The 25,743-nt window shown below is 39.6% G+C and overlaps 5 protein-coding genes across 5 annotated transcripts; 4 read left to right on the forward strand and 1 right to left on the reverse strand.

Annotated features, from left to right (window-relative positions):
• Positions 1-851: 851 nt before the first annotated feature.
• LOC145913918 (alpha-(1,3)-fucosyltransferase 7-like) lies at positions 852-3,635 on the forward strand. The gene is made up of 5 exons (XM_083001688.1): positions 852-1,063; positions 1,289-1,498; positions 1,708-1,863; positions 2,099-2,281; positions 2,445-3,635. Exons 1-5 carry the CDS (start codon positions 870-872, stop codon positions 3,067-3,069), a joined length of 1,368 nt encoding a protein of 455 aa, XP_082857814.1. The 5' UTR covers positions 852-869; the 3' UTR covers positions 3,070-3,635.
• Positions 3,636-3,752: 117 nt separating this feature from the next.
• Positions 3,753-5,552, reverse strand: LOC145914259 (choline/ethanolamine transporter flvcr2a-like). The gene has a single exon (XM_083002063.1). It carries the CDS (start codon positions 5,550-5,552, stop codon positions 3,753-3,755), a length of 1,800 nt encoding a protein of 599 aa, XP_082858189.1.
• A 2,098-nt stretch (positions 5,553-7,650) lies between these two features.
• On the forward strand, positions 7,651-10,072 carry LOC145913855 (alpha-(1,3)-fucosyltransferase 7-like). The gene is made up of 5 exons (XM_083001618.1): positions 7,651-7,854; positions 8,185-8,388; positions 8,520-8,678; positions 8,774-8,962; positions 9,165-10,072. Exons 1-5 carry the CDS (start codon positions 7,661-7,663, stop codon positions 9,769-9,771), a joined length of 1,353 nt encoding a protein of 450 aa, XP_082857744.1. The 5' UTR covers positions 7,651-7,660; the 3' UTR covers positions 9,772-10,072.
• A 520-nt stretch (positions 10,073-10,592) lies between these two features.
• Positions 10,593-11,849, forward strand: LOC145913231 (eukaryotic translation initiation factor 3 subunit G-like). The gene has a single exon (XM_083000815.1). The coding sequence runs from the start codon at positions 10,659-10,661 to the stop codon at positions 11,514-11,516; it is 858 nt and encodes a 285-aa protein (XP_082856941.1). The 5' UTR covers positions 10,593-10,658; the 3' UTR covers positions 11,517-11,849.
• A 3-nt stretch (positions 11,850-11,852) lies between these two features.
• Positions 11,853-24,498, forward strand: LOC145913230 (GTPase-activating protein and VPS9 domain-containing protein 1-like). Its single transcript, XM_083000814.1, has 35 exons — positions 11,853-11,987; positions 12,307-12,427; positions 12,605-12,702; positions 12,971-13,120; positions 13,214-13,308; positions 13,891-13,960; positions 14,156-14,269; positions 14,454-14,604; positions 14,661-14,815; positions 14,900-14,971; positions 15,146-15,295; positions 15,450-15,573; positions 16,021-16,140; positions 16,193-16,261; positions 16,318-16,427; positions 16,676-16,793; positions 16,878-17,029; positions 17,175-17,272; positions 17,520-17,759; positions 18,567-18,726; positions 19,295-19,409; positions 19,547-19,719; positions 19,887-20,427; positions 20,587-20,661; positions 20,717-20,820; positions 20,873-21,053; positions 21,190-21,245; positions 21,412-21,533; positions 21,727-22,056; positions 22,089-22,257; positions 22,328-22,461; positions 22,528-22,700; positions 23,155-23,269; positions 23,329-23,599; positions 23,730-24,498. Exons 1-35 carry the CDS (start codon positions 11,922-11,924, stop codon positions 23,868-23,870), a joined length of 5,133 nt encoding a protein of 1,710 aa, XP_082856940.1. The 5' UTR covers positions 11,853-11,921; the 3' UTR covers positions 23,871-24,498.
• The last annotated feature ends 1,245 nt before the right edge of the window (positions 24,499-25,743 follow it).

Genomic DNA, 25,743 nt, shown 5'->3' on the forward strand with positions numbered 1-25,743 from the left:
TTTAATAATTTATGTCAGTGCAAGCCATCTGTGAGAGGTAGGCGGTTGGAAGTAAAGTTGGTTCAGTGTTGTTGTTGTTGTTGTTTATTGGAAACTGTCCAGGACACGCAGCTAATGTGTTTTAAGCAGGTAGCATTGAAACCACATGTTGTAGGTTTGTATGTGGTGGAAGATCAGCTTTGTGTACCAACTCGTTAATCGATAACTTAGCAGCAAAAAACCTACCTACACGTTTTAGGATGTGATTTAGAGGACTTCCGGCAGTTTTCACTTTACTGAAATGTTCGTTTGTGGCAATTATGAATGTTAGAATTATACTTTTGTTTCAACATTCGCACAGTGCGCATTGTTAATCACCCACATATACACCTAAGTACTTTTATATTAATTTTAGTATTTTTTTACTTTATCTTGTAAATATTTTCCGGTTAAACGTTTCATGGAAGGTTATGTTTTCATTCAGCCACAATTTTCGTTGTTCTCTCTCCCCTCTGTCTTTCCCTTTCTCTCTGTCTCTCTCTCTCTCTCTCTCTCTCTCTCTCTCTCTCTCTCTCTCTCTCTCTCTCTCTCTCTCTCTCTCTCTCTCTCTCTCTCTCTCTCTCTCTCTCTCTCTCTCTCTCTCTCCTCTCTCTCTCTCTCTCTCTCTTTCTCTCTCTCTCTCTCTCTCTCTCTCTTTGTTCTCTTTCTTTCTCACACTGGCATTCATCATTGCGTCAAATACAAATATTACCCCCGTGAAACACGTGACAGTCAACGTTTGTGACGAAATGTCTTACGTCACTGTTATATTCCTACCCCACTAAGTTCCAGAAAGATGATTGTGACGTTGAACTTGTATTTCCTGTAGATAGATGAATGTTTAGTTTGTGATGAATTTTCGACCCAAGTTGAATTACGTCATACTTCTGATAGTTGTGACCTACGTCATCACGTTTACATTCTTCGACCAACGAATATTCGAATGGTCGCAGGAAATTGACAACCGAATCCGGACAAACAAAAATCTTCAACTTAAACCAGAGGCAAAGAAACTATTCAAGTTGAATGGAGATAACATCCCCAGGTAAGCAATGTCTGAGGAAATGTGAAATGTAGAAATTTAAATTAGATTCCAACCAACCGGGCAGTTTTGATGCCGAGATTAAAAATACTTGAGTGCGACTTTCTCCCTCAAATCGTTTTGTGTCAAGATGTCTTCATATTCTGAGAGATTTCCGTGTAGTGTTTGGGGATTTTAATGGTTGCTACCTTAGCATAATTGTTAATTTATTTGTTCTCGTGATTTCAGGGACAAGAACGGCAAAAAGAAACCAGTCATTCTTCATTGGCGTCCATTCTTTGGATATCTCGATACAGAATCTGATATTTGTGATTCTCAATGCGTCCTCACCTATGATCAGTCAAGCATGTCCGTAGCTGATGCTGTGGTTTTCCATTGCGTTGAAACGTCAGATTTTGTAGATCGGTATCCATGGAAACACAGACATTTAAAGCAAAGGTTAAAATCCCAACATAAACATCGAGATAATGTAAACGTAATGACCTTCAATGACCTTTACAAGCAAATTTTATGCGTCAACTTTCAATTTCACTAAACTTTAAAGTCGATGCAGCAAAATTCAACCAAGCGTGTTGACCCCGCAGATCTTATTGGCGCCAATTATCATTGTATTGGTGAAGGTAAATCCCCTGATGTTTATTGTGTAGATGGGTTTGGATGTGTATGGAACCGCCATGGAATGTAAGGTTTATGTTTGAGAAAACGTTATCCGAGTTGGGCGGGGTTTTCAACTGGACGATGACGTATCGCACAGACTCAGATGTGTTCGCCAACTATGTAAGGGAAATACCCCAAATATCAAGGTAGGATTCAAGTGCTTTCAGCTGAAATGTATTTTTGTTCCTTTCGTTGCGAAACAAATTAGTTTCATTTATGGTGAAAGTTACGGTGTATTCAGTAAAGTTGTTGGTTTGAATGCATGGAAGTTGTGACAAAATCCGCGTTGGTTGGAAACAAACCTTTGTAAATTTGTTGGGAAAAGTTCGTACAGAGCAACAAAAACCCAGAGAAAATTTCACTACGAAAATCTTTCCACAGAGATGAGCTGGACGTTTTAATTGAAGGAAAAGATGCGACTTCCCTCGTGGCTTGGGTGGTTTCAAATTGTGTTTCTATCCAACGCCGCAATCTTATGGAGGAAATTTCAAATTACGTGTCCGTGGATGTGTTCGGTCAATGTGTGAACAAAAGAATCGATTCAGTTGATGACGTGGTCTCCAAGTAAGTGACGTCACCAGAAAATTCAACTATCTGTGAATATTTGTTATAACTTATAAATTTTATAGGAGCTTTAAAATATTAAAAAAAGTACAAAGCCTTACTATTTTAAATAGGAAAGTCAGTATGTGCAGTACCTTAACCTTGGCCTTCAACATTCCTCCAGGTACAAATTCTATCTCTCATTCGAAAACTCAGAATGTAAAGATTACATCACGGAAAAATTTTGGCACAACGCTCTCAAATGCGGGACTGTCCCTGTGGTGATGGGCCCCCCCAGAAGCGAGTACGAACTCGTTGCTCCCCCCAACTCGTTCATACACGTGGACGACTTCGGGTCGGTGAAGGAACTCGCTGAGTATTTGAAGAAACTCGACAACCACGACGAGTTGTACCGGAAATATTTCGAATGGAGACTCGACCCGGATTGGATGAAGAAGACGGGACAGTTGCCTAGCAACGCCAACGCGCTGCGAGCTTACAGGGAGGGGGGGTTTAAGAACGGGGAGTGCGGGTTGTGTCAGAAGCTTCGAGAAACAGGCGACGATGAAGTTGATGTTGTCGAGAGTTTGGAGCAGTGGTGGTTTGGGGAGGGATACAGGGGCTTCCGTGACTTCCCTGTCTGTAAACGAAACACTGGAGACAGTGGTTACTCCCACCACTGGAGGATTACACTGGCTTACACATCCGGGTTCGCTCTTGTGTTAATCCTGACCTGGTGCTTTGCTCACAAACCTTTCAAGGGAATTTATTCCCCGATATCGAAACGATTAAAACTCGCTTTGAGATGAGCGAACAAATCTTCCCGTGCTATGCAGGTGGAGGGAAACCCCCCATAACAGAGTAAAGCAAATGCAATATGATATCTATGTGCTGGTCCAGGTATAAACAACCTCGCTCCCAACGTACTTCTTCAATATGGAAAGTGAATACTGAGTGAAAACTATCGCGATACGATAGCTGTGATCGCCAAGCAAGGACCTGCGCAGTGGGGCGATCCTGCCAATCATGCCATTGCATGAAATATTACTGCGTTACTGTTGATGGATTGATCATTTTATCGTAACTGAGATTTTTGCGTTTCGTTTTTAACTGGAAATATTTTGACTAGATGTGACACAATTGGACACACTGTAGTGCAATGTGGGCAACTTTGTTTGCGGTACTGTGGCTGTTATGCAATTTTATTTACGCATGTTTTTATGGAAAGGTTTTAAACTTTTTTTTTTAAACCTTTCCATAAAAACATGAAAGGTTTCAACTTTGTTGCGGTACTGTGGCTGTTATGCAATTTTTATGGAAAGGTTTTAAGGCAAAGGCAGAAATAAGTTTCATGGAGTGTTTGCACTTTTTTTCTTACCGAGATTAAACTTAGTACAAACAAGTGTTTGGACAAAAAAACACATTTGTTTTATTTCCTACAACAGAGCATTCGTAAAACAATTGCCTACGTCACAATAACACAGTAATTACGTCACACTGATAACAATGGAGTTGTTTCTTCACTTTTATCCGGGTCCGCAGCATCCACAGCCTCTCTTCTTTTGCACTCCGGCCTAAGCAGGAACAAGGCGAGAATCAAACACGCTACGATACACGCCGCAGGCACGAGTGACGCAACTACCGATGACGTCACAATCCCTTTTACGTCAGTGTTCAACGCGCGACGTCCGATGACGGGGTAGGTGACGAAGAATGCCATCCACGTCATCACCAGAATACAACTAAAATCCATCTCAGGTTGGGGATAAGTTATTTCTGAAGCAATTTCAAACAAAGCTGTTTCTGAAATTCCCATGAAAAGTCCAACGAACATGTGGGACACATATAACCCCCCTATACTACCGAACAACAATGAAAGGGGAATCCCGCTTGTACCCACTGCCAACCCCCCTAACCCGACAAGGGTGATTCCCCTGTAACATTTCCACTTATCGAGCAACCTCCCGGCGATCAGAGGACCAAGAGAGAAGAAAACGAACATCATGGACACAATCTTTCCTGCTACAGAATCAAGATTCGAGGAACTTTCTTTGTCGAAAGTCACCTTCATGATGGATGAGAGCAGGGTAATGCTGTTTGCTCCAGAAGCCGCAGAAATCCCGTAAAAGAACGCCACCATCATAAAGCCTTTGTCACATAACAAACTGACGCCAGAATACTTTGTGTCGTCATAGATTTCCTTCTTTGACAATTGAGCTTTGCTGGGAGGAAAGGTCGGTTTTTCATCCACAAACGCGATTGCTATTATGAACGTCAGCATGGAGGCACCGGCTGTGCAGGCGAACATTGTAACCAGTTTCAACTGGATTGAATCGGATTGGCCGCCTGTTATCAACAAGGGAGGAATATAGGAACCTAGTGCATCTCCAGCGCCAACCGACACAAGCGATAACGCAAGAGAGGTTGCAGTCTCGCACTCAGGGAACCAAACCGCCGCCACTAAAGGAGGTATTGTCATGGCAACGGCATTGTTTGCCCCCATCACCACTTGGCCGGCGATGGCGAGGAAGAATCCGTAACCCCTGACAACCACGGCGGTTGTTAGGAGCACGGTGCCAACCGAGGCGCTCCCGGTCATAAAACAACACAACCGTCGCAAGTTCGCATTTCCACGACCCAGTTTTGCCACTAGCGGCGCTACCAAGAGCGTTGCTAGGAAACCGCTGGTAGTCAGCCAATCAGCAGCTCCGGGAGGGACATTGTAGTAAGCAGAGAATACGTCATTAACTTGCCCGAAAACGACGGAGACGAATGAGCGAACGAAGATGGAGATGCAGACGACGAAGAGGACGGACCACCTCGAACGACTGATCCTCATCTCCTTCATTTCAACAAGATTCCATTCCTCCATCTCTGCTTTCACCGACGCTGCATCCTCAGAGAAGCTCCTCATATTTTCCTGGTATTCGACCAGAACTTCTTCATCCTTCTCAATATTGTTGTTTTCATCCGGGTCCTCCGACTCCACCTTCCTTATCTTCCTTGTGATCCCTCTCCTCCCACCGAATCCTTCGTCATCCGTGTCAGAAGAGGACTCTTGGATCTTTTCTCCTCTTACGGATCCCAGACAACTTCCATCACTCAGTTCGTCATCAGCTTGATCTACGTCACTACTCGTCATCGAGTGCACGTCTGACGTATCGGTGACGTAGCATGACGTTTCGTCTTCGTCACCTGACCAGTGTGGGTGATTTTCGTCATGGTAAGTGATGACGCACTTGGCTTGCTTTCTGTAGTTGTTGAAGGTCAAATTCTGAAGGTCAATTTCCATGTTTCCAGATTTTCAAATGATTTCAACTAATTTCTGAAAATAAAACTCAAATGTTTACAGAAAATATTGATCACCTCTTTTATGTTAAAGTGTGTTTGCTATGAATTAATGCTGATATTCTAAATTATAACCCTGACATGGTTTAGCAGATAAAACTGGGTTATTTCCACCGTCACATAATGCGCATGTAAGTTTCGCGAGACCCCACTCTTCCAGCAAGTCGCCCTGACATTCAACCAGTTGCAAACGAACCCAAGGTCTTTATACATTTTGCATTGCATCCTGTCACAAGAATAAGATTAGTATAAGTATATAAGAATGTAAACTGTTAAGAGGAAATTGAGTGTGTTGGTTTTCGCAGGGGAGATTAATTGCGTTTTAAGACCCGTTATAACGGATTACCGTTTGCGGCGAAAATGAGCTTTGGGATTTTTAACTTCACGAAATATACATGGAAATATGTTTGATAAAAGTTGGTAAACCCAAACAATATTTGTGTTGTAAACGCAGCAACGAGTTTGCGAATAAAACGCATCAGACCAGCGTTTTAGAGTTGCCTGTTTCTAGCGGAAAATACTACTACACCGGGTCACAAAGTTTTTTCCAAACTTGATCCACATATAAACATGTGTAAAACAGAAATCTGTGCGAATTTTAATGATTAGGCGTAAACAGGGCCACAGCCTGTTATTTTTGTTTATAAATTTGACTTGAAATACCACACGAAATCGTAGCGTTAACATTCGCACAGATTTCTATGTTACATAGGCTTATATGTGGATCAAGTTTGAAAAAAACTTTGTGACCCGGTGTAAAAGTATCTTCCGTTTCTAGCAACAACGTGTGCAGTCGTGCGTATCGTCACGATACAGCAGACCAGGATTGCCATTTGGCCGTGTGCCAAATTCCAGAAATTTGGCCGTTTAAAAATCGGCCTGGCCACGAAAAAATCGTTTGGCCGTAAGGCAGATATTTGGCCGAATTTGGCCGAATTTCACTTGGTACTATATAAATCCACAAATGGCGTTGCTGGTTTCAGGTTATCAATAGATTTGTGGACGATTGTGTTGTCATAAATGTGTCTCCGAAAAATTGTTACGTCATAAACTAATCTTGACTGAGTTGGTAAAGAATTATGCTGCAATCGTAATGTTTTAGCAACATAACCGGGTTTGAAACCACTGATAAGCATATAGATAACAGTGTTTTAAACATACAATTTACGAATTTATTTCCGGCTATATAGTCGTTTCTTTAGAAATCATCAAACTTATAACGTGATATGGCCGAATTTTGGCCGTAAGAGAAAATAAAATCAAAAACGTGATTTGGCCGAATTTTGGCCGTAAGAGAAAAAAAAAATGGCCGTCAAGTGGCAGCCCTGCAGCAGACTCAGCGCCAGCGCTTATCTCATATTCGGGTCGCCGAACGCGCGCCTCATTAGGTAAAAACCTTAAAGGTGCTGTATTTACCTTTCGCGGAGTTTTCATTCAGAAAAGATAGAGTGAAGATCGCAGTTTGTAACGCATAGTGTAGTTGGTGAACTTACCTTATGTTGAAACAGCGTATGTAAGTTGATCACTGCTTGGTGTCAACGTGCTGGTGTGTGCCTGCAGTGGAACTGATATATGTGATAAGTGTTTGTAGCTTCGTGTACCGACTACCGACCACTGCAATTACACGTGTTGAAGCTACTGTATTTATGAGAATGTGTGAAATAATATAAGAGCCACAGTGATTTAACTAAGGTGGAATAAATCTTGAATAAACTCACGCCCAGTTATTGACCGGGTTTTTACTCAAAAACCCACTCTTGTTTGTGGACTTTCAATCGCGTTTGTGACGTATGAGTTCACGTGATTGTTCGATATCACTGAATCGTGAAGCTAGCTTATGGTTTATTTGCTTTTACCACGAGGCCCGACCAAATTACTGGGCATTTATTAAAAAGTGGCACTCACAATGAGGGAGATTATCTGTCATCAATATTTTGGCAGTAATGTTGTTATATCATAAGTTAGTGATTGTTTTGTATTTGGAGTGTGATTACCTTGATATATTTACGACCCGTGTTCAAACACTTGAAACTTTGTTTTAAACTTCACAGAATGTCAGCATGTACAAAGAGTAAATCCAACGCTGTCATTCTCCTCATAGCGTTGAGTTATCTGGTTATTTTGTATTTCTACGACTCTTACCTGTTTGAATCCACAATTCTAATCCAAAACTGGATCAAAACCAACAAAAATCTTAAGAAACAGCAAACTTCAAAGGAACTGTTTCATTTTGACAAAATCAAATAGTAAGAAGTTGTTGTTGTTGTTGTTGTTGTTGTTGTTGTTGTTGTTGTTGTTGTTGTTGTTGTAAAACCTGGATAACACTTTTGCAGCGTTTTTATTTCAAAGTAATTTAATCAAATTTCGCCTTCACAAATCTGTTCGTTTCAAGAAACAGAACCTAGTTGACACAATAACGGCAACCATTGTTGGAATTCTTATTATGTTGTTTTATTATCAGCTCAGAGGTTTGTTTTCAAAACGCAGCCTCTCTGTTCGCGTTCAGTTATTTCCTTGTTTATTTATTTTAGAGTTTTGTGTTTTTAGAAATGCTGACAATATGTCTTTGTTCTCAGTTCAAACGTTTCAAAGGAGAAATTGATTTTATATTGGAAACCGTTTTTTGGCGCGCTTTACACAACGCCCCATGTGTGTCCCGGATGTCTCGTCACTTACGACCAATCAACCGTGACGGAAGCAGACGCTGTCGTTTTCCATTGCAGTGAAATTCGCGATTATGCGTCATGGTTTCCATGGAAACGAAGAAGCGCAAATCAGAGGTTTTTAACCCTGTTAAGATTCGCCCCTCACCCCCACCCCCCACCTCTTGAGTCATCATTACTTTTGTCCCTTTGATAAACAGACAAGCGCAAAAAAGACTTGTTCCCGTAGTGACGTTGTTGTTGTACAGATGGGTTTGGATGTGTATGGAACCGCCCTGGAATGTCCGGAACGTTTTCCAGAAAACTTTGACTCCTTTGAACGACGTTTTTAATTGGACGATGACGTACAGGGTCGATTCCGATGTCCTGAACTCATATGAACTCGTCAACTTCACGTCACACACATTGTACGAAACCGGTTTGACAAATTGTGTGTGCTGATAGTTTGTATTTAACTTGTTTAAAACATCTTTCTGGTTTAAATTCTACGTTTCACTTCCAGCACAACTATGGAGATAATTAAAATGAAAACTGCATCTTCCCTTGGAGCTTGGGTTGTTTCTAATTGTCACGCTTCCAAACGAAGAAATCTAATCGAAGAACTGAAAAAATATGTAAGCATTGATGAGTACGGGAAGTGCTCAAAAGTTGACTTGTGTAGAGACGAATGCCAGAAAGATGTTATTTCGAGGTAAGAGTGTTATTGAAAAGTTTCATGACAACTTTAAATGATCCAACTCACTTTCCACAAGAAAAGTTCGGCATGATTAGCATGAAATAGAGACGGACATAAAAATTTCTGTAAAATTAATTCTATTTCACACCGACCGAATTTATTTATCCACGTCAGTGTGTTACTGAATACATTGACTCACATTTGCTTGTGGTTTCAGGTACAAGTTCTACTTCGCCCTCGAAAACTCCCATTGTTTGGATTACATCACAGAGAAGTTCTGGTCGAATGCTTTGGAAAGTAAAACGGTTCCAGTAGTGATGGGACCCCCAAGAAGCGAGTACGAACTCGTTGCTCCCCCCAACTCGTTCATACACGTGGACGACTTCGGGTCGGTGAAGGAACTCGCTGAGTATTTAAAAAAACTCGACAACCACGACGAGTTGTATGCTGAGTACTTCAAGTGGTGGTCGAACCCTCACTGGAAGTTGGATCAGATCGTGAATGCAAGGAAAGTTGAGGCAAAAGGTTTGCTCAACAGTAGACTGCAGGGAACCAAGGTCGGGATCTGTGGATTGTGCCAAAAACTAAAGCACGAACCTCTTCAAGGTCAAGTAGAGGTGGTGGGTGACCTTGACACGTGGTGGTACGGCAAAGGTTACTCTCCCAGCAAGATGGATTCGATCACAACGTGTGGAAGAGATGAGAGCGGGTTTCCACTGCGCTGGTTTCTAACTCTCGGATATTCAACGTTCTTCGCATTTCTCGCATTTTTAGTTTATTTTTTATCACGAAAACTTCACAAACCTCCCTGTTGCTGTTGGTAACCGTGAACAAATCACCATGATTTCCTCAACATAATTTGTTGCTGATCTCCTTGTATTTGTGAAGCGCAATGTTTTTTTATTCAGTTTTGATTCTGTGTTGTCATGCGACAATTTTTCTTGATGTCGCTCACACAAAGGCTGTACGTGTAATAAGTACTTCAAAATAAGGCTAATGTTGCAAATTTGTTCCCGATGCAAATATTGTTTTGCAATTTATGTTCAGGAAATTGTTTTTGTTTTTTGTCGCCAATTGTCTTCTGTGCAACTTTTACAAAAATATATTTACAACGAAATCATAATAACCGAAAAACGTAATGTTTTTCAAACTTCGTAACATCTGCGTCAATTTTTCCGAAAATTACAAAACAGGAATACATTACAAGGTTGACAGTTACAGCTGTAAAAGCATAATGAAAGATAAAGATTCTTTGAAAAAAATACGATTTCTATAGTTCTCTCTTGCACATCGCTTGGCACTTGGTCGTGTCGTGGTGCCGCTGTCATGCACAATACATCGCATTTAAGTTTGGTATAAGGCAAGTAACTATATCGTGGAGTAATAATTATATAGTTTGTTATTTTAGAATGATTTTCAGAAAACGTGTAAATTTCCAGTTTACTGTAGGTTGCTCTGGTCCTGCTGTGTAGTGGATAACTTTTTTTACCACAAGTCAATAAATTTAGTTTGCGGCACACGACTCTACAACATATGTTGTCATATTTAAGTCGATATTAATACTTTAATCAGACTTTCAGAATCTACTATGACAGGGGAATTAATATTTCTAACTGATAATTTACTGATAATATTTTTCAGACATTAATCTTATTTTTAATGAATTTCTTGAGCTAGTTTCTTTGGAAACAATTTAGACAAAAATTGCAAAATGCCTTCGGAGGATAAACCTGTAGCATGGGCGTATTCTGGTGAAAATGAGAAAACTAGTTGGGCAGACCAAGTTGAAGAGGAAGAAACCGGTGGATTGGAATTTCCACCAAGTACTGAGAAGGTTGAGGGGGACATTAAAACTGTCATCGATTACAAGTTGGACAAGGACGACCAGAAAGTAAAAGTTATCAGAAAATACAAACTTGAGGTGAAAAAAACGTCGAAATCTGTTGCAAGAAGAAAACTTCTAAAAAAGTTTGGTCTATCAAAACATGATGAATCTGGGCCAAATAAAGCAACAACCATAATATCTGAGGAGGTGGTAATGCAGTTTGTCTCAACCAAGGAGGAGGAAATGATGCAGGAACAAGATGACCCAACTTTGTCCAAGTTTAAGCATCAGCTACAATACTACATGTTTTTCAAAAACTTCAAAGGGACGGCAAGAGATCGAAGTACGGAGGAGGAAAAAAAGATTGAACCAGAGGAGCCAAACACTCCTGCAGCCGCCAGTTCTACAGGGAAATATGTTCCTCCAAGTTTAAGAGGAGGGGGAACTTCTGCTGGATCAACGATGCCATCAAGAGGAAATCGGGACGAACAAGCAACGATTCGTGTCACAAATCTTTCAGAGGAAACCAAGGAACCAGATCTCCAGGAACTTTTTAAACCATTCGGGCCGATCCAGAGAATTTACCTGGCTAAAGATAAGCATACCCAACAGTCGAAGGGTTTTGCTTTCATCAATTTTCACAATAGAGAAGATGCAGCAAAAGCAATTAAGTCTGTTTGTGGTTTTGGTTACGATCATCTCATCTTAAATGTTGAATGGGCGAAACCTTCAACGTCAAATTAAATTATTTGTGAGAAAATGTGGTTTGGAAAATACATTTGGAAGGAGAAGAATAATCTGTACATAAATTTGTCGGGACATTGGGAAATTGTAATATTGTGGTTGTGTGGAGAAGGAAAAAGTAATTTTGTGGTTATTCTTAAATATGGAAACTTAGATAGTGTTTTGAGTGGATGAATAACTTTGTTGTTTGGTGCTGTTTTGAAAATTTAACTAATTTCCTGTGTCATAATCAATCATATGGTTTGTTGAAACTTTTGTGTAATGTTGTCCTGTTCTATTTTCCAATCTAAAATCCAAACAAAGCATACAGTAACAGCTTCCCACATGTTCAGATGTATATTGTGTAGGATTACTTTGTTCAAGTGATGTTACTGTTTAACTACTGACTAACTGCAACTGTTAAAGATGTCAAATCTTCAAGAACTTGCACAAAAACTTCATGAAGAGACTCAGTTTGTGAAATCTGAGCAGGTAATCTTTAATTTATTTAATTATTTAAAAAAATCAAATTTATATAGAAAATTGTTTTGTAGTTATTAATTCGCTTCAGAGAATAAGTTTGCAATGTGTGTTACGTAATTTCTGTAATAATATAAAATTTATTAAAATTCTTAGTCATGGCACATTTATTTAGCAAGTGTACAGCATGACCAAAGTCCAACATCTGTTTAATTTTTGCTTATTTCAATAATAGATTCAAACCAAAATCATTAAAATTAGTTTAGTTAAATGTAAAATTGTCTTTGTTTGCTTATGTTGGAATCAAATGTGAAAATGTTTTGTTGAACAGGATCTGATATGGAAGTTAAATGAAGAAGTTAATCAACATTCTAACAGTTTATCCCATTTATTCTGGGTGACCAGACAACATTATCTTAATATGAACAAACTTGTTCTCAACCAGTCGCAAGGTTGGAAAATATTTTAATAAACACAAGTAAAATTAAACCAATGACATTATTTTGCAATTTAATTTGATGTTATTTTGATATGGGAATAAAAATTCAACTCCAGTCTTTTTTTAAATAAGGAAGTATTTTAAATATTGAATGTAACTTTTGTATTTTGTTCAAATTGTTTTCTCACAGCTTGCAGCCAGCGAGCAAACAAACTTGACGGAATACAATTTATCGACGCCTACAAAGAACTTGGGTACCAGGAATCAATGTACAGTCAGTTCATAGAGGTAACAACGGCAATATATCATACATCTATACCATGTGATGTCTGCGGGCAACAAACCTTCAGGCATTGTATGGTTATAGTAGAACGACTGTTTCACTAACATATGGTCACATGTACGCCAATGGAAGTTGATGAACTTGGTCTCATAAAACTTATGGCCGTATTTCTAAACATATGCACAAGTGAACAGTTCATTGTTTCGTCCCAAACATTTATAACAAAAAATATGAATCAGTCAATATTATTATTGAAGTTTGTTTGGTTGTCAGGCTTTTATCAACAACCCAACACTTGCTGCTGCCTGTCTTGCATACGGCGACAAGTTGGGTCTTGACTCAACCACCGATGTTGCAAGAACTATTGTTTTGTGTTGTTATGGTGATGATTTGATAACTGACAATCACAAGTCTCTTCTTGAAGTAAGTAACAGCCATCTTTATGCTTACTTCATGTCAAAAGTCTCACAAACGTTTTAATTTCTGTTGTTTTTCAACTTTCCTTGTTGTTTTCAGTTGATGGAAACGTTGATGTTGCTTCAGTTATCCGATGAAGAACAACCAAGGAGACTTCTGCAGAAAGGAAATTGTGCTTTTTCTGTTGTTTTCAGGTGAAAAATTGTTTTTACTTCACCAACTTCTTTCCAGTAACTTGTTTGTTTTAATCTGTCCCAGTCTAACAGTCATGTGGTTATTCATTCAAGCTAATGGTAACATGGTAATATTCCATTAAAATCATAATCCATATATAAGTACTACTAACATGTGATCCAAACCCACTGTGGTATGAAATTATATGAGTAGGAAACATTAGTTTTTGTTTTATTGTCACTTACATGAATATCTGACCCTGGTTGAACTTGAGTTTCATTGATTTTTTTACCTCTCCTGTAGTTTTAGTGATGATTGCTTTATTCTTTACCCTGATTTGGAAAATTCTTGACCGTTACTGCCCAGATAGCTTGTTTGTGTTCAAATGTTTTTAATTTATGATCTCATTGTGTTTTGAAATAATTTTATCCTATTGTGGTAAAGTTTTCATGGCTGTTGTAACATTGAACTACACGATAAACACATATTATGAGTGGGAATATGTTATGTTAATATTCACACATGAACCACTACTTGGATAAACACTACTTGTTTCCCTGACCCATGATTTGGACCCCATGCAACTTTTCATGTGTTTGTAGGTTGTTTGTTGAGTCACTGACAGCAGGAAAGCTGTTCCTCACCTCTGCATTGTATCAACCTGTTATGGAGGTGAGGACGTTACCTACGTTGAAGCCACACTTTTGTTGTTGGCCAACACACAATAATAGTCGGATATATGTTGTGTTATTATAAACATGCATGCGGTCTTTTTAAATTGATTTAATAAGTGTTGTTTCTTACAATATGACCCAGCCTCTGTTTTATATATTGACAAGTTTCACTCTGTTGCGTTTGGTTTTCAAGGTACTAATGGATGATGAATTGTTTCTGGAAACAAATATAACAAAGATATTATCAAGGTTGACTCCACTTGAAGTTGAGAAGAGGTTCGGACAACTCGATGACCCAACCTTTAAGGTACAACTTCCCTGTAACCGCTTTTGCATAGATTACCATGTGTTTACTGCATAACCTGTGGTCAATTGTAAGCGTTATATCATATTACCCAATAACTTACGGATGTTCAGGCAACTTTCCAACATTTCTAAACAAAATAAGGAATAATTGAAACTGAATTATCCGTTAACGTTTTCTCATTCAGGAGAAACTTAAAGAACATGTGGGCAAGACAGAGCAAACTCTCATTAATAAATGTTCATCGTTTGTTAAAAGTTTGTCGTCTGCCATGGGTTGGTTTCCAAAAAGTTTGGGTTGGATTATAACCCGTGCGTATCAAATTGTAAAAGACTCAGGTATTTTCTTTGAACTCAGACATAAATAACCTTTTTATCAACAAAACCTTTTTTAGGCCTGGTATCACATTCAGAGGCACGTGCTTTGTGTACTGACTTCTTGTTGCAACACTTTGTATGTCACACCATTGTTAACCCTGAATTGTACGGGGTTACAGGGGATGTCCCTGTTAGTGAACTCACCAGATTCAACTTAATGCAGATTGCCCAGGTGACGTTATGTTGTGGTTTGTCTTTGTTAATTTAGGTTTTACTGCATTTTGTTGAAGAGGGAAGTAAGAATATTTTCTTGCAGGTTTTGCAGGTGATGGCTCACTTGGATGAGTCAAGTCAGCAACAAGACTCATTCTATTCACGTCTAAATCGAGTAAGATGCAAATTTGGGGTTCGCTTAAATTTGTTTAACAACAGAAATATTTATTTAGGTATTCATGATTACTTATGGCAGTAAGTTGAGTTAAGGTTCACCAAGTGTAGTTTTCATCATTTCATGATTAGATTGAAAGTACTTCCTCGTTATGATGCAATTGTTTTACTCCAGGAGCCGATACATCAACTTATTGATGATGTCATCAACACAAATAGTGAAGAGGTTTTGGGACAAGGAAGTAATAGAAACCTCAATACAGCCTCTGTGTATTTCACAGCACAACAATTGCAACAACTGATCCAGTTCCTCATGGATATACAGGTAGATTTCTTGCAGATAAAACTATATATCATCACCACCTTGAAATCCCACCAGCAAAAAGTTGGCAATTCCTCTTGAATAACGTTTTAAATTAACAAGGTTTTCATGTTATTTCTTGTGCCTCTATTGTAAAAGTTGAAATCTGACTTCACAGCAATCCAATGTTCGCGGTGTCGATCAGTCGACTCTCAGTGAGATATTGTCACACTTACCCAGTCAACCACCTCCCTGTATGTTAAGAGCTGCGTCTGAATCAGTGTTAAATTCATCTGATGATGGTAAGTCTTAATAAAACTATTTCGGTCAATAACCCTTCAGTCAACTTTGAAGTCAACTTTCCCTTTGGCTGCTGCAGGTTATGTGTTTGTAAGGCTTTCAATCTTAGCATCAAACCAAATGCAATAATCCAGACTACTTTCTACAAGGTTACTTACGTGTATATCATTGGGCAGCGTGAGTCACAAGCAAAAATTCACCACAATTGGATTACAATTTCCTATTTTAATGCTGTTTAAAGCAAAAATGTTGGTATGAAGTCATCAACAGTTTGACATGATTTGTTAACTGGCATGTGTCATATGGTTAAACTGGCACATGTCATACGGGTAAACTGGCATGTGTCATATAGTTAAACTAGCATGTGTCATATGGTTGCCAACTCCATGTCAAATATTTAGCTTTTCTTTCAAAAAAGTGTACTTTTAAAATCAAATTTGTTCACTAAGGATTCCAGTCAAAAAATAACGGAAACCTAACGCCATCTGGTGGCTCGGCTGGTGATCTCGCTGCTATGGCGAATAATGGTGTAACTCCAAAAAGCAAGAAAAACAATAAAACACAAAAATGTAAGATTGAATCAAAGAATCGTTGATGGTGTTTTAATGAATTTTTTTACAGCAAAAATAAAATCCCCTCGCAAATATGATTCTACCAACAATGAATTAAATGATGAAATTGCAACTGGAGGTATTGTTGTAACTTCATGAAGAAATGCAATGTTTGCATAAACTATTTGTTTGCAGACAACGCGTCTCAAAGTTCAACTGAATCGTCAGAAGTTGTTTTAATAATTTCTCTTCCTTCATCTACTGAAAACTCACAAGAGATGCCTGGAACGCTCACGGAGACGGAGGTTATTTAACATTTCCGACACAATTAGATATGGTTTTATTGACGGGCACTCATTGTGTATTGGGTGAAATGTTAGGTGAAAAAATCTGTTTAATTTTGCCTGGAGGTCATTTTCTTAATAATTACCACATGCCTTGCAGCAACACGATATTAAACATTCCTTCTGATTTTGGATGATTGTATTATGCAGCTAAAAAATGTTTTCCTTATGTAAAAGAGGTCAGATTGTTGATAAGTTATGTTCCCAAGGTGATGGAAATGTACAAGTCGAGTGTGAGTCGGTGCCGTAATACTGGAAGTGGTCACTTGGATGAAAATGAAGCAGAAAGATTAGAGAAACAGTCAAGGTTCTCCCTCTACTCTGGCAGTAAGTTTCTATTGCTTTTATTCAACTACATGAGAAACCTTCTGTTCTACATATTCTGATTACATTCAGTTATTTTGTTTCCAGTTTCCGATCTGAGTGAAGCTGGGGAAGAACTTCCGACAGAAGACGGAATCTCTCGAACATCAGGATCCTCATCAATAGATCTCGATCAAACAGAAAGTGTTCCTCCTGATGATGGAAGCAGCATTCATGCTGGCAGTTCCCATGGCAACCAGGTGCGATTTATTGATCAACAAACTTTTTACTCAACACAATGTTGTTTAATTATTGTGATCAAATCCAACAAGAACAAGAAATAATAAGTTTAATATTAAACCCACACTGCTACTGTGGAATATTTACCTTCTCTCCCATTTGCAGGATGAGGATGAGGAGGAAGGTGGAGACCAGGAAAGCGTGACTCACGCTAACAACGATGAAGCTCTGAAAGCTTTGAGGAATAAACTCCCAACATCAAGGTAGCGGAAAGTTCCAACCTCAAAGTGTAAAACCTTTGTTTGACTGATGATGAAACGTCACCACAAAAGATACATGTCACCATGCCATACACCTGCCACCACAAAAGACATATGCAACCGCGACAGTCACATATCACTATGACATAAACATGCCATCACAAAAGACACATGCCACCATGACACTCACATGTCACCACAACGGACACATGTCATCAAGCCAAGTTCAATAGTTTTTTTCTTTATGTAGAGAAAGTATTGAAGATAAGATGAGGAAGTTTGAAATTCGACAAGAGCTTGGAGTAAGATTTGCTGATCCTGGGGTCCCTGAAGCTCGTAGAGATGACCAGAGCCAACCAGGAGCTGCGGATGCCAAGAGTGAAACGTGGAGTGTTGACGTTTATGCGAGCGATTCAGAACCACCTGCTGAACAAGAATCACAATCTGAGAGACTTCATGAGATAGCTGAAGACCCAGTCGGGCATATCAGGTATCGTGTCCAAGAACCCATAGAATAAGTGAAGCAATATAATGTTCCGATAGTAAGCCCGTTTACATGAACAATTGAAGCTAATTCAAATCCACTTCGCTTAATCGCTCCTCCCGTTTTTGTGCAAGAGGAGCCACAGATCGCACTCAATCTCGTTCGAAGGAGGTGTATTGAACTAGCTTCGCTGTCAATCCACTTGGAACAGACAAATGCAAAGGGTTTTTGGTGTGCGCTTTTTTTAAGTTTGTCACATTGCATTAGATAAATGATAAACATTTAAAGACAATTGCTTCGCATATAGTTTAAAGTTGTTTTAGGCGTGGACCGTCCACATTGCATGCAATGGAATGGATTCCAGCGCACTTAAATCTTTTCAGTTTATTTCCATCGGAAACGGCTGCTGTTCAAGAGAATTTCGCGTATTTTTAGATGTTTGTTTATTTTACCACATTTTTGAGTCAATAAAAATTACCAAACCTCACATGTAAACACATGCGAATTATGGATTGGATTGAGATGTTTTAATTCGATTCGCTTCCAGCCAATTCGATTCGCTTCCGGTCGTGCAAGTGACTGGGCCGGTCATACATGTGAACGCGCTTACTGACATGTAAACAGTAAGACACATTGATGACATTAAACTCCAGCTTAATGTTTGTTACATGAATATTATTAGAAAGTTTTTAGCAGTGTTTTTCTGCGGTTTGAAATTATTTGTGGCATTAAAGTCATTCTTGGGATTTTCCAAAACCTGCAACCAAACATTTAGCCTGAGTAGAAAGTTTTGGACTTCCGAAATATTTTTAGGAGCGCTTCAATGTCAGTTGGTTCATTCCTTACTCTTGCTCGCGATGAAGATTCAAGGAGTGATGTTTGGAGTGTGGAAGTGTTGCCTAGCGACAGTGAACCACCTGACATACAGTCTGATGTGAGACTACAAGAACTTGAATCAGAATCCGGACAAGCTGTGAGTAATGCAAGAGGTTTCTCCTGTAATAAAACCTGTTAATATTAGTTGCTGTTGTACCTTAATTTAATTGTTAATTTAATTGTTGTTGTACCTTGTATTCTACCCTGCTGGTTTGGATGGATTTACCATGTGACCATGTGACCTTGTGACCTTGTGACCGAATGACATTGTGGGTTGGTGATGGTCAAAGTGTTGGTGCTCAGTGCATTGTATGATTGTATTGAGTTAGGTGCATGGTTGTAGCAAGTTGTTTTACTTTATAGTTAACATTAATTTATATACTTGTTTTATGATTCTATTTGAATAAGGTTATATTTGAATAAGACATATATTAAATTCCTGTAATATTGGGTAATGACTCCCAAGAGCTAAAGACTGCTTTCTATAAATACTGTCAAGGACTAAAGACTGTCCAACAGGTACAGTAATTTAGCAACAAAACCCAAGTCATTTCTTAAGGTTTTCAAATCGATAAATATATTTTACCTTTGCATGTTGATAGGAATCGCTTATTCAACAGAACTTTTCTTTTGTGACAACAATTTTCTTCATGTTTTGTTTTCAGCCTGCCGAGGACCCGATGGAGGATAATCGATCCCGTGCAAGCACTCCTAGTCTTAGTGCAGCATCTGGGTTTAGTGGGGTATCGGAGTCGGTCTCTGAGAATGCTCAGTCAAAAGGTACAAGTGGGTAATGCCCTTTTTTACAATCTTATCTGCTGATGCACTCTTATTGATTAAAAAAAAAATTGTTTGTTTGTGGAAACTTCAAAAATACGAAGAAATGTGTAAAGAATTTTGTTCAACTGACTTTTCAGCTGCTGTTGAACAATGGGTTGGATATAAAGGACCGTGCAGTATTAGTCCGGATGCAGAAGATCTTCTGAATCGAGAAGGAGGATCGGGAGAGAGCAGCCATGGTGGTGGAAGTTCTAACAGCAGTGAGATGAACGACCGGTCCAGACCTCATTCTTCATCACCCAGATTTCAGGTAGCGCAAACTGTTACATCACAATCTGTTCCATCACAAACTGTTACATCACAAGCTGTTCCTTCTTAATTTATGTGCATTGTTTCTGTAATCTTGTACCATACAACTTTTCTAATGTTAGTTTTAAAGTCAGTCACAAGTTTTTATCATGAAAACTTTCTTCTCAGGAGAATGCCCATAACTCTCCTGTTCCCATGGCAACATCATCAAAACGATTAGAATCGTCCGATGCTGGGAAGCATTCCGAACCAAAGATGAAGAAAGAGATCCCGAAGATGATAGAGTTGAGTGAAAAGACGGTTGCTTGGAGCATCCCGGAGCAAAACGAGGATCAGGTGGAAAGTCCAGGAGCAAGATTGCCTGTGATGGATTTTGATGAACATATCAACACGATCAAGAGGAGTCCGTACAAAAAACAAAACAAAAATCCAACAAGTGATAAAAATCCATCATCTGAAGACACTTCATCCAACCAGGCAGTTTATGCTTGGGATGAAAATAATCCTCAAGAAGAGCGAAGCAATCCGTCGCTGAAAGTGAACGGACTTCTTCACGATTCAACCTCCGCATCCAGTATGGAGAACCACGATCCTTCATCAGCCTTCCTCCCCGTGAAAAGTGGGGGGAGGAACATCAACCAGGAAGTTTTGGATGATTTTGATCCCCTCAAATCCAAATCAAATCCAAACATCACTGGAGAAATTAAAGGTGGCCAGAAAATTTTACAGCAAACTTGTCACCAATTGATCTTTTTTAACTTCAATATTTTTTTTTACAATTTACTGTTTATTTAAAACTTTCTGACAAATATGGAAACTTATTTTATGTTATCCTGAATAAAGTCTTAATTTCTTTTTATGTTTCCAGTTGACAAAGTAGATCCAACTTCAACTCAGGAATACAATTTGGCTTCGTCAACGAACACACTAACTGATATTATCGGTAATATTCTGACTATTCTTTTCTAATACTCAGTACTCGGTACAATCCTATGTAGAATCCAAATCGTCTGACAAGGAAACTCGACCCCACCCTCCTCCAGAAAGTCGACCCAAGGGTCAAAGGTCATCATATACTGCTCGATCGATGTCTGCAGATTATGTAAGATCTTCTCATGTCATAATTCTTCCCACTATCATCAATCTTGCTGCAGGATCCACAGGAGTTGGCTCCAAGGAGCGGAGGAAGAGTTGATCGCAAGAAATCTTGGTGGAAACAGAACAGACTCACTTTCGGGAGAAGAACTCGACCTGTGAAGCACAACAGCGCCCCCCAGGGAGCATATGATACAGCCGGGGGGAGTCCCAGAATTGGCAGTTTTGAGTCGTTTTCTTGTGAGTTAATTGATGATTTTTATTGTCATCTTGAACTTAAGTCAAAGTAATGGTCAGGGTCACCAATAAGTATGTGTTGTTGTGATGCCGTAGCTGTATTTTAAACAAGAAGTTTTATTAACTGTTTTTGTGTCAGCAAATAATTCAAATGAAGAATCAACTTCATCACAAAGCAAGCAGGAAGATGAGCAGGTGATTTTTGGTTGGGGAATTGTACGTGGATAGTTTCAAGTAAAATGTTTATGTCATAGTTTGATGGATGCATGGGTAAATTGTTTCCAAGTCAAGTAGCAGTGCTTTCCACTTTCATAATATTGGCAACCATGGAAACCAGATCAATAACAATCATTTAATTCAGAAATCTGCACCTGGTGATGACATAATGCAAAAGTACATGAAAAAAATGACGTCAACTCAACAACAAACGCCAAACGGGGAAAACCCTGATGCATCTGGTTCCGATTTAAACGAATCTCAAAAGTAAGTGTTTGTTGTATGATCAACATGACACATGACACATGATCAACATGACACATGGCACATGACACATGATCAACATGACACATGACAACAAATCCATATTTTAATCTATGAACGCTCGAGCTGTGACAGTTTTCTGCACAGCAAAACCTCATGGATGAGGATCTCGTTATCGTGATATTTTACTTCTCAGTGTGAGCGGATCAACAGCTACAACCGCCCAATCACCGCACAGTGACGACACTGTTACTACGGCAACGCGCGGCGCTTCATCCACGTCATCAGCCGCCTACGTCAGCGGCGAGTGGAGAGCGCCCACTGGCGGTGGCAAGCAGGAGGAGACTCTGAAGAGATCGGATTCGGAAGTGAAGAGAGATGCAAAGCGAAAGTTGCGCGTCGTTCTCTCTTCTACCAAACCCTCGTCACATATTCTGAGGCCACAAAGGACCATCGTGACGTCACACAGATCAGTTGAGTTTCTTCAAGATTCATTGAGAGTTGGAAGAAGGGAGGATGCTGCGGGGTGGGAAGAATGTAAAGTAATTTGGATGAAAGAATCTCATTGTCCTTTTTGCACAGGATCCGGGATCAACTCCTCTCCTTCCTCCGCATCCAACATGCGGAAGCGATGATGTTGCAAGATCAGTCGAGGATCTCTAAGATCCATGAAGTCATCCGCTGTGTAGAGGCGCTGGAGGAGCAGAACTGTAGATCCATTGTTAAGGTGCGTTAGTCGACAATGACGTCACGTAGATTTTCTGGCAGGAGTCGAAACTTTTTGTGTATCTTTCCAGGGATTGTGGAGGGAATACAGGACCAGGAGTTGCTACCACACTTACCTTATAAGGTCAAGACAACATTTAATCGCGATCCTCTCACATCTAGACCACGTGACCATGTGCACAGAGCGTGACCGATCTATCTGCAGGTAAAGTTTTGTTCCAACAGACTCGAAATTAAATTTTTCCAGAATATCATTTAATTATTTCCACAGACGTAACTTTACGTCACAATGCGTCCGATTGTTCCTGAAACGTCGAGAATCAAACTTCGCGAACTTTCGACACAAATTTGTTCGGTCGAGCGCTATGGACGAAAAAGTCACATTGGTTGATACGTTCCTCAAGTGGCTCCGTTCCGAGATGGCTGATGACGTCATGTGGGAAGGTATTGGTTACGTTGTTGGAATAATTTTGTTATTGTAACAAAGCCAGGCTTCAGGCCGAGTTGGGCAAATGGAATTTTTTATCTTTTGTAAATTAGATCAGAATTACTAAATTCACTAAAACAATTTAACATCAGACATAAAATAACAATTAATCAAAGTCAAGTTCGATTGATTGGAATTGACTTTAATGTAGGATACTAGATGTGAGCCGCGTGGGCAAGTGGTGTTAATGTGGGGCATGTGGTGTTAATTTGGGGCAATTGGTGTTGGTGTGGGGCATGCGGTGTTGGTGTGGGGCATGTGGTGTTGGTGTGGGGCATGCGGGCGTGTCATGTTGCTGTTTGGTGCGTGGGGCGGAGTTGATATAGAAATAAACATGCTTGTAATATTTATCATAAAAGTTAGAACAAATTACCAAAATATTACTGTGTTGTTCACTTTTATCAATTCCAGGTTCATCACCAGAGCAACTTACTGAGGCTGAAGCTTGCGTGGAAAGAAGCATTTTCACTCATATTTATAAACACGTTTTGTTTCCCAATGGGGACGGGGATATACTGAGAGATCAGTGAGTATATTAATTTCTACCACAAAAGTGGTTTCAATACTGCCATTATCGTTACACAGGCTGTTCCATCAACATATTTCACGCCTCTCCGCTGTTATAACACCTGCGCACCCCTCCCTGCAAGTAAGTCGGAAGTATCTTCTGGAATCTCCGTGGCCATCAGCACAGAGAGAGGCCAGCTCTATTGCTGCCCACAGATCCCCACGTGGTAAACTTGAATCCGCATTGAGATGTTGCCGGGCTGTCATGCATCTCCTTAAACTTGCCGATGAAAGTGAAGCTCCAGGAGCTGATGATTTCACGCCAGTCCTGGTTTTTGTTTTGATCAAGGTAAATTTTGTGTGAAGGATTGCACAGTGAGTCATTTGCAATATTAATGTTGTTCATCTGCAATCCTATGTTACATAAATTATTTACTTCAACTCAATCGTAAAATATAGACTTGATATTTTATGTTCAGGCCAACCCCCCTCATCTACTTTCCACGGTTCAGTTTGTAAACAGTTTCCTTGGCAACCAACTGTCTGGTGAGCAAGCTTACTGGTGGATGCAATTCACCGCTGCCACAGAGTTCATTAAAACTATAGATGAACGAAAGTAACCTCGTTAATTGACCGCAAGTAACCCACCATAGTGAGGCTGGAACGTGGTGTTTCTGACAGGACCTTGCTTTGTAACATCCACAATACGTCATCATCGCTTGCATGACGTCGGTATGACGTCAAAGCTTCTGTCAGCATGATTTTTAAGATTAGATTATTGTAAAACTGTTAAGCACTTTGTTTTATGATTTTGTTCCAAACCAAATGTCGATTTGCGTCGCTTGAGCAACGCGTAACAAACGATCATTGTTGCGACACACTTACTCTGAATCTGCCTGGTCGCCCCGCAATACGTCACAATTAGAGTACGTCATAATAACCATTATTGTTTTTATTAGTAATTGTTTTTGGTATTTATTTTGTGGTCAAATTTATAATACCTGGGGATTCCCCTGTGTTAATGTTATGATTGTTTCATCCCATCCATATACCTGTTACGTCATAATGTAACGTCTATGTGCTAATTATTGCAATTAAACTGCAGTTTTTGGCCATTTTATTGTATTTTGAAACGGCTGAGGTTCGATCAAAGACACGAAAGTTATTTGATGGTTTTTTTCGGATGATATGCATGAGTGATCATGTTTTGCACCTACTGATCATCCAGTTTATCTTTATTTGTTTTCACAAAACTTTCAACAGTAAGGATTCTGTCTTTATGAAGTCACAAACACAAGATGTGTTTGTTGAGGTAAAGTTGGTTTCCATTTGTCATCTTTAGAATGTGGATTGTTTATTTGGTGTAGCAGATGTTGGTTGTAATGTATCAGGTAAGTGCATCACAGCTGCAACACTGCATGGATGAAAAACCTGCAAAACTGTAAGTTAGTTTTCGTTATGAATAGATCCGGATCGCCTGTAAATATTTGTGAAGAAGTTTCGTTGGTGGAAGCTGTGTTTCTGAGCTCCTGTATTTCTATGGAAAAGACTTTCCCGGTTGGGAAATGCCCTTCTCGAACTCTGTCCTGCGTAACAGAGTAAAATTATGTGTAACAATGCAATGGGCGCCAGTGTTTTGGTTGAATGAGCGCAGATGAACAGGCTGTTGCCAGGGCGATTTTCAGCGGGGTTTGGGCAGTTTTACTATGGTTTTCAGGGTTATTAGTCAGGCAGTAAATTGGTAGAGGGTGCGGTGGAACATGTAGCTGAAAAACTACCCAAATATTGAGGTAGATTTTGTGGAAAAATGAATCACAGAAAGTATGGTCAATTTGTGATTTTCTGTTCGTGCCGACCCTTTACTAGGAATTCAGGCCAAATTTATAATCGAGATAACTACTTTAACTGCTCCCCCGGGGGCATTTTGACCCTCTGTTGGCCATCATTTTGGCCAAAAAAACAGAAAAAAGTGTAGGTTTGTTTTGTGAAAAAATGAATCACAGAAAGTTACCTCCATTTGCGATTAAGTGAAGCCACCAACCCTCCTCTACACAATTCATTAAGAATTAGATGTCTTGCAACTGTCTTGGGGACCCACCGGGGCTGTTTGTACACCCCCTAGGACTGACAATTTAGCAGTTAGCCTTTGCAAACCCCCCCAATGTGCTGTCTTAATGCAGCTGCAATCAATTTTTTTTCTGTTCAGCAATAGTAGTCCCCCTTCATGAGTCATCAGACCCGGCAATTGTTTTTGGCAAACAAGAGAAACTGTAACCAGGTGCACAATGATAAATGACTTCTAAAACTCAATTTTTAGGATTTAATTGTGAGATGCGGCCTTAAAGAATCTTGCGAGCAGTTTTAGTGGCTGCTGATCGGTGGGGTTGGGTCGTGGTTTGGGAAGGAATTTGTCCACATGCTTAGTTATTTGTGGACACATTCAGGTCCAAATAAGCTGAGGTAAAAATTCTTTCTAACCCACGCCGCTCTTGC

Source organism: Ascidia mentula, chromosome 9 (genome assembly GCF_947561715.1).
Source record: "Ascidia mentula chromosome 9, kaAscMent1.1, whole genome shotgun sequence".
Lineage (NCBI taxonomy): Eukaryota > Metazoa > Chordata > Ascidiacea > Phlebobranchia > Ascidiidae > Ascidia > Ascidia mentula.